At 52.5% G+C, this 13,024-nt stretch overlaps 5 protein-coding genes across 5 annotated transcripts; 2 read left to right on the plus strand and 3 right to left on the minus strand.

Moving 5' to 3' along the window:
* Nucleotides 1–2,033: 2,033 nt before the first annotated feature.
* Nucleotides 2,034–4,271, minus strand: PODANS_1_2670 (uncharacterized protein; the record flags this gene model as incomplete). The annotated part of the gene is made up of 6 exons (XM_001912428.1): nt 2,034–2,303; nt 2,361–3,171; nt 3,231–3,607; nt 3,676–3,844; nt 3,930–4,107; nt 4,229–4,271. 6 exons carry the CDS (start codon nt 4,269–4,271, stop codon nt 2,034–2,036), a joined length of 1,848 nt encoding a protein of 615 aa, XP_001912463.1.
* A 509-nt stretch (nt 4,272–4,780) lies between these two features.
* PODANS_1_2680 (uncharacterized protein) lies at nt 4,781–5,896 on the plus strand (the record flags this gene model as incomplete). Its single annotated transcript, XM_001912429.1, has 3 exons — nt 4,781–5,194; nt 5,265–5,336; nt 5,408–5,896. Coding segments are annotated over 3 exons (975 nt in total), but the record flags the coding sequence as incomplete, so codon positions are not given.
* Nucleotides 5,897–6,854: 958 nt separating this feature from the next.
* PODANS_1_2690 (uncharacterized protein) lies at nt 6,855–9,040 on the minus strand (the record flags this gene model as incomplete). Its single annotated transcript, XM_001912430.1, has 3 exons — nt 6,855–8,057; nt 8,127–8,422; nt 8,485–9,040. Coding segments are annotated over 3 exons (2,055 nt in total), but the record flags the coding sequence as incomplete, so codon positions are not given.
* Nucleotides 9,041–9,994: 954 nt separating this feature from the next.
* PODANS_1_2700 (uncharacterized protein) lies at nt 9,995–10,279 on the plus strand (the record flags this gene model as incomplete). Its single annotated transcript, XM_001912431.1, has 1 exon — nt 9,995–10,279. A coding segment is annotated over one exon (285 nt), but the record flags the coding sequence as incomplete, so codon positions are not given.
* Nucleotides 10,280–10,447: 168 nt separating this feature from the next.
* On the minus strand, nt 10,448–12,367 carry PODANS_1_2710 (uncharacterized protein; the record flags this gene model as incomplete). Its single annotated transcript, XM_001912432.1, has 1 exon — nt 10,448–12,367. One exon carries the CDS (start codon nt 12,365–12,367, stop codon nt 10,448–10,450), a length of 1,920 nt encoding a protein of 639 aa, XP_001912467.1.
* Nucleotides 12,368–13,024: the final 657 nt, after the last annotated feature.

Consider the following 13,024-nt stretch of genomic DNA (forward strand, 5'->3'; position numbering starts at 1 on the left):
ACCAGCATTTCAATGTGCGGGGGAGAACGGAAGTCCACAAAGCTTGGGGCGGGGCCGAGGTAACAGACTCCACCGCAGATTGGTTGGCGCTGGGATACTCCTGAGCCTCAACGTTGGGCTTCCTCCCCCACAGTGACCAGGCACCCTGAACCTTCAGAGGTAACTCATTAAACTGGAGCCAGTATTTAAAAGCACTCTCGATGTGGGCTGGAGTAATCTTGCTCTTGCCAGCTAAACCGGCATTCTATTCAGCAGAAAGAGGGGGGTCGGCACTCTTTAGAATAGAGTGGATTACTGCCAATGGGATAGTGTAAGTGATGGCTTGAGAAAAGGACTGATCAGCGAGTCTCTTCAGTTCCAAAGAAGCCACCAGAAGTGTCGATGAGACAGGCTTTGGTAATTTACACCGTAACGATATGTTACTTGGAATCTTACTTAAGCCACAGATCAGCCTGGCAGCACGTGAATTGTACTCGAAGCCGTTGGCTACAATTAAGGGAACCCTCCAAGATCGAAAGATTGGATCTCAAAAATTTGGCGGATAGTTATGCATACCCTCCCAGCATAACTGACATATCATTCCAGAGATGAGGCCAGCGGTGCTGCCCTCAGCATTCTAAAAGGTCTGTCTAATGCTTGTCAGAAAATGAGGAAAGTTCAAGTAACACAGAGCCAACATATCGCAGTGAACTCAAGCCGGCGTAGGATGCTTCAATACCTCTTCCAGACTACCAGATGTGGAAAGAGGGAAGGCGTGGGACACATACTGAAAGACAAGTGATGGGCTTGATCTCCATGAATGGAGCCATTGCTTAGAAGACTATATATGCATGCTCACCGTATCGCCATGCCTTCATCATATCCATCAGCGCATCAGACTATCTCCCCTACACATGCCAGGGAGCTAAAGGACATGATCCTTCCAGAACAAGGCATGACTAGACCGACTTGATGTCTTCCAAGTCTAACGGTAGGCCCTCACGCTATTTTTGAACACCTCAAAACAATCATCAGACACCTACCAAGACATAACAAAGGCCTATTTGAATACTTCTACACAAATTCATATTCAAAATACACATGCAAATGATACTATCACGCCTCTTAGCTATCTTTCAATGCGTATCAACTATCTTCGGACGTGTGTTGAATATATTCTGATGCGTATTAAGTGATAATACAGGCATTTTAAACATCCTGATATGTGTTTTGGGAACAGGCCAATGCCTATAGAAGATAGTGGTAGACCTGTTAAAGACAGTGGAGCTCCTATGGAAAAGACAAGAAGACATATTTTTATGCAATGGTTGTGTTTGGGATATTTGAGAAGGCATATAGACTGACAGCTGAGGCCTGTTTGACATCTCTGTAGGCCTCAAAAGCATCCATATGGGCCTATGATAGTTGTTCACAGGCTTCTTGATAGGAACTGGAGGCATTGTTTGTATCTGCCAAGCTGTCTTGGGGATGTAAACAGACGTCTGGTCTATCATTATACGCCTGCGAGACATGACAATAGGCATAGCAAACATCAAAAGCATAGAACAAGGAAAGTATCAGTCGGGGGTAAGAGTCATTCTTCAACAATGCGAACATATCAAAACACGAAGCAGCAGCCAAAAAGACAGCTCAACATGGGTCAACAAACAAATCAAACATTTGGTCATCACTATACTTTTTGGTGAACCTCCCTAGTCTACATGCATGGCGCCAAAGAGATTCGGGTCGTAAGAAGGAAATAAAAAGAGGAAAACACCCCAATCGTTGCAATCTTTGACATCCTCTTTTTGCCTAAGACGATGGCTCCGCAGCGAAATGCAATTCGAAGCCTGGATCCCTCTAACTTTTTTGTGTCCCGCTCCGCGAAACAGCATGGAAAGACGCCTCCCGTCATACCGAAAGGGCCCTAAAACGGCGGGCCCCGCTTGATGATCCAGACCGTGGCTTCATATCCCGTCCCAAATGCGCCCGAAAACCTAGGTGAAAAGGCCCACCAAACAACCGCTCACTCGTTAAAGCGAAGAAATGACAATTTACCGGGAGGACATGGCCTTGGTAACAAGGCGCTTGAGGGCAAGCTCCTTCTTCTTGAGGTCGTCAGCAGTGGAGTCCTCAATCTCAAGCTGGCCCATGGCCTCGCTGAGGCTCTGCTCAATCTTGTCCTTCTGGCCGCGCTTGAGCTTGAGGGACAGAGTTGGGTCAGAGATGATCTCCTCAACACGGTTGATGTAAGACTCAAGCTGCTGCTTGGCCTCGAAGCGCTTGCTGAAAGCCTCATCGTTGGTCTTGAACTTCTCAGCCTCTACAGAGATTGTTAGTGTCTGGTATTTAAGCTTAAGCAGTCAAGGGGATGGCTTACCGTTGATCATGTTCTCGATCTCAGCGGAAGAGAGCTTGCCGACGGAGTTGGAGATGGTGATGTTGGCGCTGCGGCCGGAGGTCTTCTCAGTGGCGGTAACCTTGAGGATACCGTTGACATCGACCTCGAAGACGACCTCAAGGACGGGCTCGCCAGCCTTCATGGGAGGGATAGGAGCAAGGGTGAATTCACCCAGGGAGGTGTTGTCCTCGCAGTTGACACGCTCACCCTGGTAAACGGGGAACTGAACGGTCTGCTGGTTGTCGGCAACAGTGGTGAAAGTCCGCTTCTTGATGGTGGGGACAGTCTGGCCACGGGGGACGACGGGGGCGAAGATGTTGCCCTCCATGGCGACACCAAGGGAGAGAGGAACGACATCCAAAAGGAGGAGGTCGGAGGTCTCAGCAGAGGTGGCCTTGCCGGAGAGGATACCGGCCTGGACGGCAGCACCGTAGGCGACGGCCTCATCAGGGTTGATGCTCTTCTCGAGCTTCTTGTTGTCGAAGAACTCGCTGAGGAGCTTCTGGATCTTGGGGATACGAGTGGAACCACCGACGAGGACGATCTCGTCAACGGCGCTCTTCTCGATGGCAGCATCCTTGAGGACCTGAGCGACGGGCTCGAGGGTACCGGCGAAAGCCTTGGAGTTGAGATCCTCGAAACGGGCACGAGTGATCTGCATGTTGAAGTCCTCACCATCAAAGAGAGAGTCAATCTCAATGGTGGTCTGGGCACCGCTGGAGAGAGTACGCTTGGCACGCTCGCAAGCAGTTCTCAAGCGACGGAGGGCACGGGCATCACCGGAAAGATCCCTACAAACATAGTTAGTCAAAGATATTCATGAAAACTCTTGGACAGGGAATTTGGCGACTTTTTCGTTTTTCTGGTGAACTCTTTCTTGCAGTAGTCGAGGAGGTTGGTATCGAAATCCTGACCACCAAGATGGGTGTCACCAGCGGTGGCCTTGACGGTGAAGACACCACCCTGGATGTTGAGGAGGGACACATCGAAAGTACCACCGCCCAAGTCGTAGATGAGGACGTTACGCTCCTTGCCGGACTTGCCAGCGCCGAGACCGTAGGCAATGGCGGCAGCAGTGGGCTCGTTGATGATACGGAGGACGTTGAGGCCGGAAATGGCACCAGCATCCTTGGTGGCCTGACGCTGGTTGTCGTTGAAGTAGGCGGGCACGGTAATGACAGCCTTCTCAACCTTCTTGCCGAGCTTGGCCTCAGCAATCTCCTTCATCTGTGGGTTAAAGTCTGGTTAGCACATTCCGGCTTTTTGCAGTCTGACTCGGAGATTTGTTTACGAACCTTGACAAGGACCATGGCGGAGATCTCCTGGGGGGAGAAAGTGTGGGTGCTGCCGAGGTACTCAACGGAGACCTTGGGGTTACCCGCACCATCGTCAACGACCTTGAAGGGCCACGACTCCATATCCTTCTTGACGGTCGGGTCATCGAAGCGGCGACCGATGAGACGCCTGTGCAGAAATTGTTAGCGGACTGTCGCTGTAAAAATTTGTGGTCTTCCCCGGCGAGATCCGGAAAAGAGGGGTAAGCACATACTTGACATCGAAGACGGTGTTGACGGGGTTCATGGCAGCCTGGTTCTTGGCCGCCTCACCGATCAGACGCTCCTCAGGAGTGAAGGAGACGAAAGAAGGGGTGGTGAAGCTACCCTGCTCGTTGGCAATGATCTCGACATTGGTACCCTCGTACGTAGCAACGCAAGAGTAGGTGGTACCTATTCGCAAAAACTTGTGTTAGCGATTACCCCTCGCACACCAAAATTTATCGATATCGATTCTGTGGGTTTGCTGGCAGAGCGCGCGGGGCAGCGCTCGCCGGTGGTGGTGGCTTCTTACCGAGATCAATGCCAATGGCACCGTCATAAACTTCGTCCGCCATTGTGAAGGATGTGTGGTTGATGAAGGGAAGTTTGTGAGGGAGAGCTGAATCTGGCGCAAAGAAGGAAACCCGATTGCAGCGTGGGGCAGGCGGGAGGGTTCTTAAATTTTCACAGATTTTTCGGTTGCGTTGAACTTTTTTTTCGTTCCCGCCAAGCCACGCCTCTAGCCCCACCCTCTTCCCACATCCAGTTAGAGAAGTGAGGGGCCAACCTGGGAGATAAGCTTATCAGCCCCACCTCGTGACAAAACACGTGACAGGAGTGGTTGCGGAGGTGGGAGGACCCTGGCCAACGGGGGCGCTAAACTGACAAGAGGGTGGGTGGTTTTGGGCGAGCGCCCGCCCGCCGCCCTCCAACACTGATGAATTTGCGACTGACGATTTAACAAACCTCTTCGAACCACGACGCCACTACCGCACACACCCTGACCTTTGCCTGGAGCAAAGTCAAGCTTTCCTTCCTCACCTGCCATTAGAAAGAGCTACCTGCACCTGCCCCCGGCGGTTAATTGAGCTTTTTTCCCACCACCCAAACCGACAGGAGAACCCGAGTTGCATCTCTGCGAATCCCTCCCACTCATAAAACCCAACGCCAAAAACGAGCGAACTGCGGGACGCAATCTTTGTTGCCCTGTGGACCCCTCTACCCAACTCCAAACCTCACCTCCCCATTTCCCGACACGGCAGTGTTTCGCATTCGACAAGTCGCCGCTCCACACACACACACAAACCTCACCATGTCCGACCAGGTCGATCTTACCACCATCCCCATCTCCCCCGATGGAGGTAACAAGCCCGAGGGCGCCTCCTCCGAGGACAACGACAAGACCGTCACCGTTTTCCACGACAAGGACAACTTCAATGTCAAGCATCCCCTTTCCAACAGGTGGACACTCTGGTTCACCAAGCCTGCCAGCGGAAAGGTTGGTATCTCTTTGGGTGCCCCGCACCTGCACGAACAGTCTCGGCTCAGCTACTAACCGGACGATTCAGGGCGACAACTGGAACGATTTGCTCAAGGAAGTGATTACCTTTGAGTCTGTTGAAGAGTTTTGGGGTGTCTACGTATGTTGATAGGATCCTGTGACCCTGTGTTCCTGATTTAGTATACGTGACTGACTGTTGTTCCTCTACAGAACAACATCGCTCCTGTTTCTGAGCTTGCGCTCAAGTCTGATTACCACCTCTTCAAGGAGGGTGTGCGACCCGAGTGGGAGGACCCCCAGAACAAGCATGGTGGCAAGTGGTCGTACCAGTTCAAGGAGAAGAGAAACATCAGCATCGATGACCTTTGGCTGCACACCATGCTCGCCGCCATTGGCGAGACCCTGGAGAACGAGGAGGACGGCGAGGTCATGGGCGTTGTTGTCAACGTGCGCAAGGCCTTCTTCAGAATCGGTGTCTGGACCCGCACCACCGGGAGACACGTGCCGGGCCGTGGTGACGGTGACGTTGCCGGCGGCAAGGGCCGCTCCCCTGAGAAGGGCAAAGAGATTCTGATGACGATTGGCAAGCGGTTCAAGGAGGTCCTCAGACTGCCTGCCACCGAGCAGCTCGAATTCTCTGGTCACACCGACAGTGCTCACAGTGGTAGCACTCGTGCCAAGGCGAAGTTCGTGGTGTAAGTTTTTTGGGGATGGTTAATTGCTAGAATATGTTTAAGCATGCATACGCCCTGATATTGGCTCTCTTATCCGAGAGCATATCATATCAGCCTGGCTTTATTGGCAGGATCGGGATAAGAAATAGACACGATGAGACGACAAATGGGCGGATCTCTTTCATTCCTTTGCGAAAAGTTGGTCATTTCATTTTACGTCGAGGGTGCACGGGGGGGAACGGCTCTCAGGACTGCTCATGGTTTATTCAATACTAGGACGTTATCTGCGATTTTGCAAGGCGTTTTCACAGTCGGGAGTCAATATATGTTAGCTTTTAGAGTCAATATCATGCAATCTTGCTGCTATTGCTGCTCATTTTGCGTAGCCGCAACCGGTGATGACAAAGAGATGGAGTGGTGACAACAATGCCTTGTTTGAGTGAGGTTGAAATTCGTGGAAAAACAAGCCGAGATGTCACACCAATCGAGATGAACTGTATAATGGAGATGGGATAGAGTCTTTGACTTGTTGTAAGACTATTGCCTCTTATTCAGGCTCATATCCGGGCGTATAGATCTTACTTGTCGGGTTCTAGGTCTCTGACTAAGGTTTATCTATGGCTGATAGAGAACAGTATTCCCCACAGTGTGTCTGTTCCAGTGAAATTGATGCTTGAGAGCTTCTGAGACATATCTAGATGCTATCTCGAGTGTTTTATGGACTTTACTTGGACATAAATGCCGAGGTAAGTTTTATATACGCTCTCAACGGTTGGAAGCATATGAAAAGAAGACATGATGGGTCAGTTCAATTGTGCCTCCTCACTCTATTACATCCCAGACCAAACAATGCGATTATTTGATCAGAAAACTCCCAGCATCATGCACACTCATCATTAGTACTAGCCTTCTAAACCCCCAAAGAATCTATACCATAGGAGAGTCTAATTCTATCATTTTTTTCTCTCTTCCCCCTTCCTATCTTACATCTCATCCCCACTAAACTCCTCCCTAAAAACCTCCTTCACCAGCACCTTCTTATTGATCTTCCCCATCGCATTCCTCGGAATATGATCCACCACCCTCAGCACCTGCGGGATCTTATACCCCGCCAACCTCTCCTTCAACGCCCTCCTCATCTCCAACGGCGACCACTTCCCCTCCTTGCAATGCTCCCTATCCAAAATCACCACCGCGCCCACCTTCTGCCCCCACTTCCCACTCGGCACCGCCAGCACCGCAACCTCGGCCACCTGAGGCAGAGACAACATCTCCCTCTCCACCTCCAACGCCGAAACCTTCTCCCCCCCCGACTTGATAATATCAGCCGACTTCCTCCCCAGAATAAAATACATATCCCCCCTCGCCCACTCCCGTTGAGTCTTCATCTCGCTCCTCCCCGCCTTTTCCGGACCAGGTCTCCTGACGGCAACATCCCCAGTCTTGAACCACGACCCCCTCCCGTCCTTCCCTTCCACAAACTCCTTCTTCGTAGCCTCTTCGTTACGCCAGTACTCTGCAAAAATCGTCGGCCCCCGAAGCTGAATCTCCCCCACCCTCTCCCTTCCCGTCTCGAGGTCCTTTTCCTGCCCCTTTTCAATGACTTGATGCGTGTCAACATCTACCAATCTTGCTTCTACCCCGGGTAAAGGCCACCCGACGGAGCCATCCACCCGATCGTTCGGATCGAGGCCGCAAGAGAGCGCCATGCCTACTTCTGTCATGCCGAAGCGTTCGAGCAAAATGTTCCCCTTGCTCAAGTCCGCCCAGGCACGCTTGATGGGGGTGGGCAGGGCGGCGGAGCCGGAGATTGTCAGGCGGAGGTGGGCAGGGGAGATGGCTTCCCTGGCGGGTTCTTGGAGGTCTTCGGGGAGGGTTTTGAAGCTGGATAGGAGCCGGGAATAAATCGTTGGGACGGCGGTCAAGAATGTGATTTTGGGTTGGTCAGGGGGGGGGGTGGTGGTGAAGGGGGCGGCCAGACGTTTCCATACTGCGTCTGCGTTGAAGGGGTAGAGGAATTCGATGGAGCTGCCAGTGAAGAGGGGGGTGAAGATGGCGTTGATGGTGCCGTGGATGTGGTGGAGGGGGAGGAGGTGCAGCAGGTGGTCGGAGGGGGCGTATTCCCAGGCTTGGATCAGGGAGCGGGCTTGGGCTGTCATGGCGGCTTGGGGGATGAGGACGCCTTTCTGGTAGGGGGGGGGGTGGGGGGGTTAGAAACTTGCGTGGGTGTGTAACTTATCTGGGGTTTGACTTACAGGTCGGTTGGTGGTACCAGAGGTGTACAGCATCATACCGGCGGAACCGGGGCTAGACTTGTCGAGTGTGACCTTTTCGTGGGGGCCTCCACCTTGGAGCTTGTCGAGCTGGAGGAAGGTTGGTTGGACATCCAGCTCTGTCTTGAGAACTTCTTGAGCTTTGGAGGCAAATTTGCCGGTGGCTAACAACATCAATGCCTCGCTGTGGTTCAAGATGTACTGAAGCTCCGAGGCTGGAAAGGCCGGAGACATGGGCACAGCAATGGACTTGGCCCCGAGGATGGCCAGGAGAGTCACTTGGACAACAGAATCAGCCTCGTGAATTTGCCGGTGGGTTGGAAACGTGAAATTGGCTTACCCACATAGTCGTAGCTGTTCTCGGCCAAGAAAGCAATACGCTCACCATCCAGATCCTCCCTCCCGGCGCTCTCATAGAGACGATCCCTGGCCTTGGCTACATCCCCCAACAGCTCACCGTACTGAAAGCGCCGGCCGCTCTTGGAGTGAATAACCACAGTTGACTCCGGGTCATGCCTGGAGATTGCCTCAAAAACGGGCAGCTTGGGCAGCGTCGAAACCATCCTGAGACCTGTAAAAGAAGACGACGACGACGATGATGATATCCTGAAACGGTGTAGTAAAGATGAAGTAGAGACGGGAGCAGGTATTATCCGAACACCAGAGCTCCTGCCGAGTGCGCGGGCAAGGAACATAGGAAAGGAAGAAGAAGGGGGCCGAAGTAGCGGCGGCGGCGCGGGGGAAAAAGGGAGGATCCGGTTTATAAGTTGCCTGCCCGGCCCTGAAACCTGGACTCTGAATCTGCGGTTACTAGCTTCGGATAACGCAGGTCGGTGGAATAGGAAGGAAAAGCAGCCAGGGGCTTGGTCCTCACACACCACCACCAACACCACCACTCACACAAAAGCACACTGCACTGCGGGATGTAGCAACGGCTCGGCTGCCAGGACCGGGAGCTATGCAGCAGTTTCCCCAGCGGCTATCCCGTATCAGAGATTGCCGTATTTTTCTTACAGGGGGCGGTGGCTAAAGTAAGGGTACGCTGAGATACCTAGGTACTGTGTCGGGTGGGTGTGGTGAGATGGAGATTGGAGAGAGGGAGACGGGGCAACGGCGGTCTGGTCTGAAGCCGAGTCCGGCAGTACGCTTCCTACTTCTTTCTCCGGGCAGGCCCGCAGAAACTGTGGAGCAAAAAATGGGAAAGGTCCCGCGGGGCGCTCGGGATGACGAAAGCTTATGCTTGGGCAAAGTCGAAAGCCTCATCAAGGTCGCCGCACGCAAATAGCCCATTCTTGCGCGGCCCTCTATTTCCTCGGTGGAGACCGTGGGGAAACTCCTTTACAGTGTGATAGAGTTGCTTTCCATTGTCTTTGCCGTCCGCTGGAAAATCAGCATCCCACCACCCAAAGCTCATCCCTTGCAGCAGACGGGACAGGGATTAACAGCCTGGGGCCAACTCCCATTGGTCTCCAACGCCGGCGAGGGGCTGCCCCACGTTTGTACCGGCGATTCGATTTCAAGCCTTGGAAATCGACCGACGACAAACACCACACCTCTGATTGGCATTTGGGAAGCCCATCTTGCATATTGTTGTCTTGTTCTCCCCGCAGAACGGCACGTCCACTTCTCGCTCCATGTTGCGCCGAACCGCCTTGAACCACCTGTCGAGAGCCTTTCGCCGGCCGCTTTCCACCATGGCATCGTCAGACACTCCCGTCGAGGATGTGATCCGAGAGAAGGTACATACATACCTACATACATTGGTCGTCGCTCTAAATTTGTCTGGCTGGTTGGTAGTGTGCCGAGCTATTATGGAACGCTGACTTGCTTGTCTTGTCTACTACAACTAGATCTCGGCTGCTCTCCAGCCCACCACCCTCGAGATTCACAACGATTCCCACCTTCACGCCCACCACAAGGCCATGGAAGGTAGCACCTCGAGAGAGACTCATTTCAGGGTAATCATCACCTCCGAGGCATTTCGCTCCAAGATGCAGCCCGCCCGCCACCGCTTGGTCTACTCGCTGCTCAAGGACGAGATGGCCCGAGAAGGCGGTATCCATGCTCTCCAACTACGGACCATGACGCCTGAAGAGGAGGAGAAACGACGTGCTCAGGAGGCTGGAAATCAGTAAACCAGACTTGACTCCAGAAGAGCAAACCGAGAAATGTAAAATAAAAACATGATACCCCCTTTACGACCAATTGCACGAATGTTGATATGAAAAAGGCTTGCCTGACAGCCGGCTTGGTATCTGACATCTACTCCTACAAAGCGGTCATGCTTACACAACAGCTCCGACCTATTTGCCCTTGTTGCGGCGAGGGCCCCATGCTTCTCTCAAGAATGCTGCAAAACACTGTTGCTGTACTGCTTCCTGTTGCTCGGGATCATCGATCGTTTCCCACGGCCTTTTGATACCCTCACCCGATACCCTGTACTCTATATGAGACTTGGGAATTCCAGCAGCTGCTTGTTGAAGAGCGTCCTCTCCACTGTCTTGCAAGGATGGAGATGGCGCACCATCATTCATTGCCTCATTATCCTCCTGTCTGTCAACCGACCCCATGGCATCGTCCTCACGGTCCCAGATAGAATTACCAGACGCTGTTGTTTCCAACGACGGAAAGTTTACCTGCGTCTCAAACCGTACACTCGAAGATGAGAGTCTCGACGCCGTCATATTGACCGGCCGCGTGTTCTGGGTATGAAACTGGCGAGACGAGGCAGAGATAAACCTCGATGCCGGGCCAACAGCCTCTGTAGAGCGACGATGACTCCCACGAGGATGTATCTCGAATGGCCGGTCTTCTGCCGTGGAGATCGGATCAGTTGCCAACTCGGCGATGTGGGTTGAAGATCTCGTGGCAGGATTCAGAGGCATTGGCGGGGAATCCGGAAGATAAATAGGGCTTGAAGCTTGGTTGTGATGTGCGTTATGATGCTGTCCAATCCTCGCTGGTGCGGGCGTCGAGAACGCATTCGATCTTTGAATATGCTGCACCTCAGGTGGCTGAACGCTGGACTGTAGAGGTGTTGTCTGAGCTTCAATCACAGAGACTTTATCGGGGTAGCGACGGCGGACATCCTTTAGTCGGTCGCTAGAAAGAACTCCTTTCATATACACTGGTTGTGGAACATGGACGCAATACCACTCCCAAGTGGTCAGGGGTGTTTGGTCCTCCCTGAGCTGTTCGATGTATTCCAGATAATCGCCCGAGAAAACACGGATGTAGTCGTCTAGAATGTACTGTGGGACCGTCTTCTTTTTCTGAAGAGGTATTAAAGAGAGAATCCCGCGGACAAAGTCACCCAGACTACCATCGTAGTCTGGATAAGTCTCTTTAAAGACGTTATAGGGGTCTTGGGAAGCAGGTACGTTTGGCGGAGGCTTGTCAGAACTCCCGCTTGATCTTGGCAGACCACCGCCACGTAGAATCATGCTGGGAACAGCAGCTGGTTGCATGGCCGGCTGTGCACGTATGACCAGTGGACTGGCTGGCTGTGTACGAATCGCCATCGGACTGGCTGGTACTGAGGAACTGGGTGGTAACGACGAACCGGCTGGTGGTGGAGGGCTGGCTTGTTTTGGCAGAGAGAGAATCGATGGCCGGGTCAGCTGCATGCTAACCTCTGCTGGGTTGAGACTGGCAGCAACATTCTTCATAAGACGCTGTCGCTTTGGCTTGGGTGGCGACACGGTAGCAGACGGCTCGGGATATGTGGATGGTATGACTTGCGCTGAGGGCGGCGTCGGTCCAGGGGGAATAGGGATCCTGGAGGCCTGTGGTTCACCCGGGTGGGCGTCCGTATGGAGCGGAGCTTTGGGGCCTTGAATCTCGGCTTCATCTTCAGAAGAGTCAGAACTGTTGCTAGGTAAAGAAAGTTCCACAACTGCTGCTAGCTGAGGTTCCTTTGTTTGTGGAGGAGCTGGTATAGGTGACGATGGCACGCCGGCAGCAGGTAGACGTCGAGAACTCTGTGAGCTTGCTCTGACATGATCTGATAGTGGAGGTTCCGCTACAGGAGATCGTCGCCGAGTTTCTGTATAGCCAGCTTTGATCTTGTCCAAAATTGCCACTGGAACATGACCCTTATGCCAAGAATCACTCTTATTCAATAGCTCCTCCTGGTCTTTGGGAACCTCAACAAGACGGCGGGGTATTTTTGTGGTTTTGCTGCCAAGCAGGCTGGGGGACCACGTCTGAAAGGGACCGGCCATTGTCCTAAGGGTGCGTAGAGCTGAGGTTGTCAAGAAGTTTCGATAATCATGATTAGAAATTGTGAAACTGTGTACATCCAATAGCAGAACGATGTTGTGTGGTAGTGTTGCAGTAACAATAAGCTTGACAGTTGAACGCGCTAAAGAAAGAAACGCGTCTCAACAATCATCTTCACATTGCGGGCCGTTTGGTTGACACCAACTCACATGAGCTGCCCCACATTCAGCTTCCCCACTTCAGCTAGACCCCTCATCCAAAGAAGAATGCAATATTGCCTGTTCAGCCAGAGACAACCACCGATTGTTAACATCTACAGGCGGGATACACGCTATAATATGTTAAGACCCCCAACAGCGTTATAACCAATATTTTGTCCAGTGACCTGTCCAGTGACGACATGCTCCTCAAGGGTCCTGCAGCAGCCTGACACGGCAACGATCATCCCGCTTCCAGGCTGCATCTCAACCGAACCTCAATCCAACCTCAGCATTGACTGCACTGTGATCTCGTAGTTGTGGTCCGGTCTCGTCAGAGTTTCTTGATTTGATGATGGCATCCAGATGGCTTGATCTCTGGTAGTCGACAACCATCGTTCGTTCCTGCTGTCTGGTTTATTAGTGCAGGTAACGTCGTCCAACGTCATCTGCATTCGCTTC

The sequence above is a fragment of the Podospora anserina genome, chromosome 1 (genome assembly GCF_000226545.1).
Source record: "Podospora anserina S mat+ genomic DNA chromosome 1, supercontig 1".
In the NCBI taxonomy this organism is placed as follows: Eukaryota; Fungi; Ascomycota; class Sordariomycetes; order Sordariales; family Podosporaceae; genus Podospora; species Podospora anserina.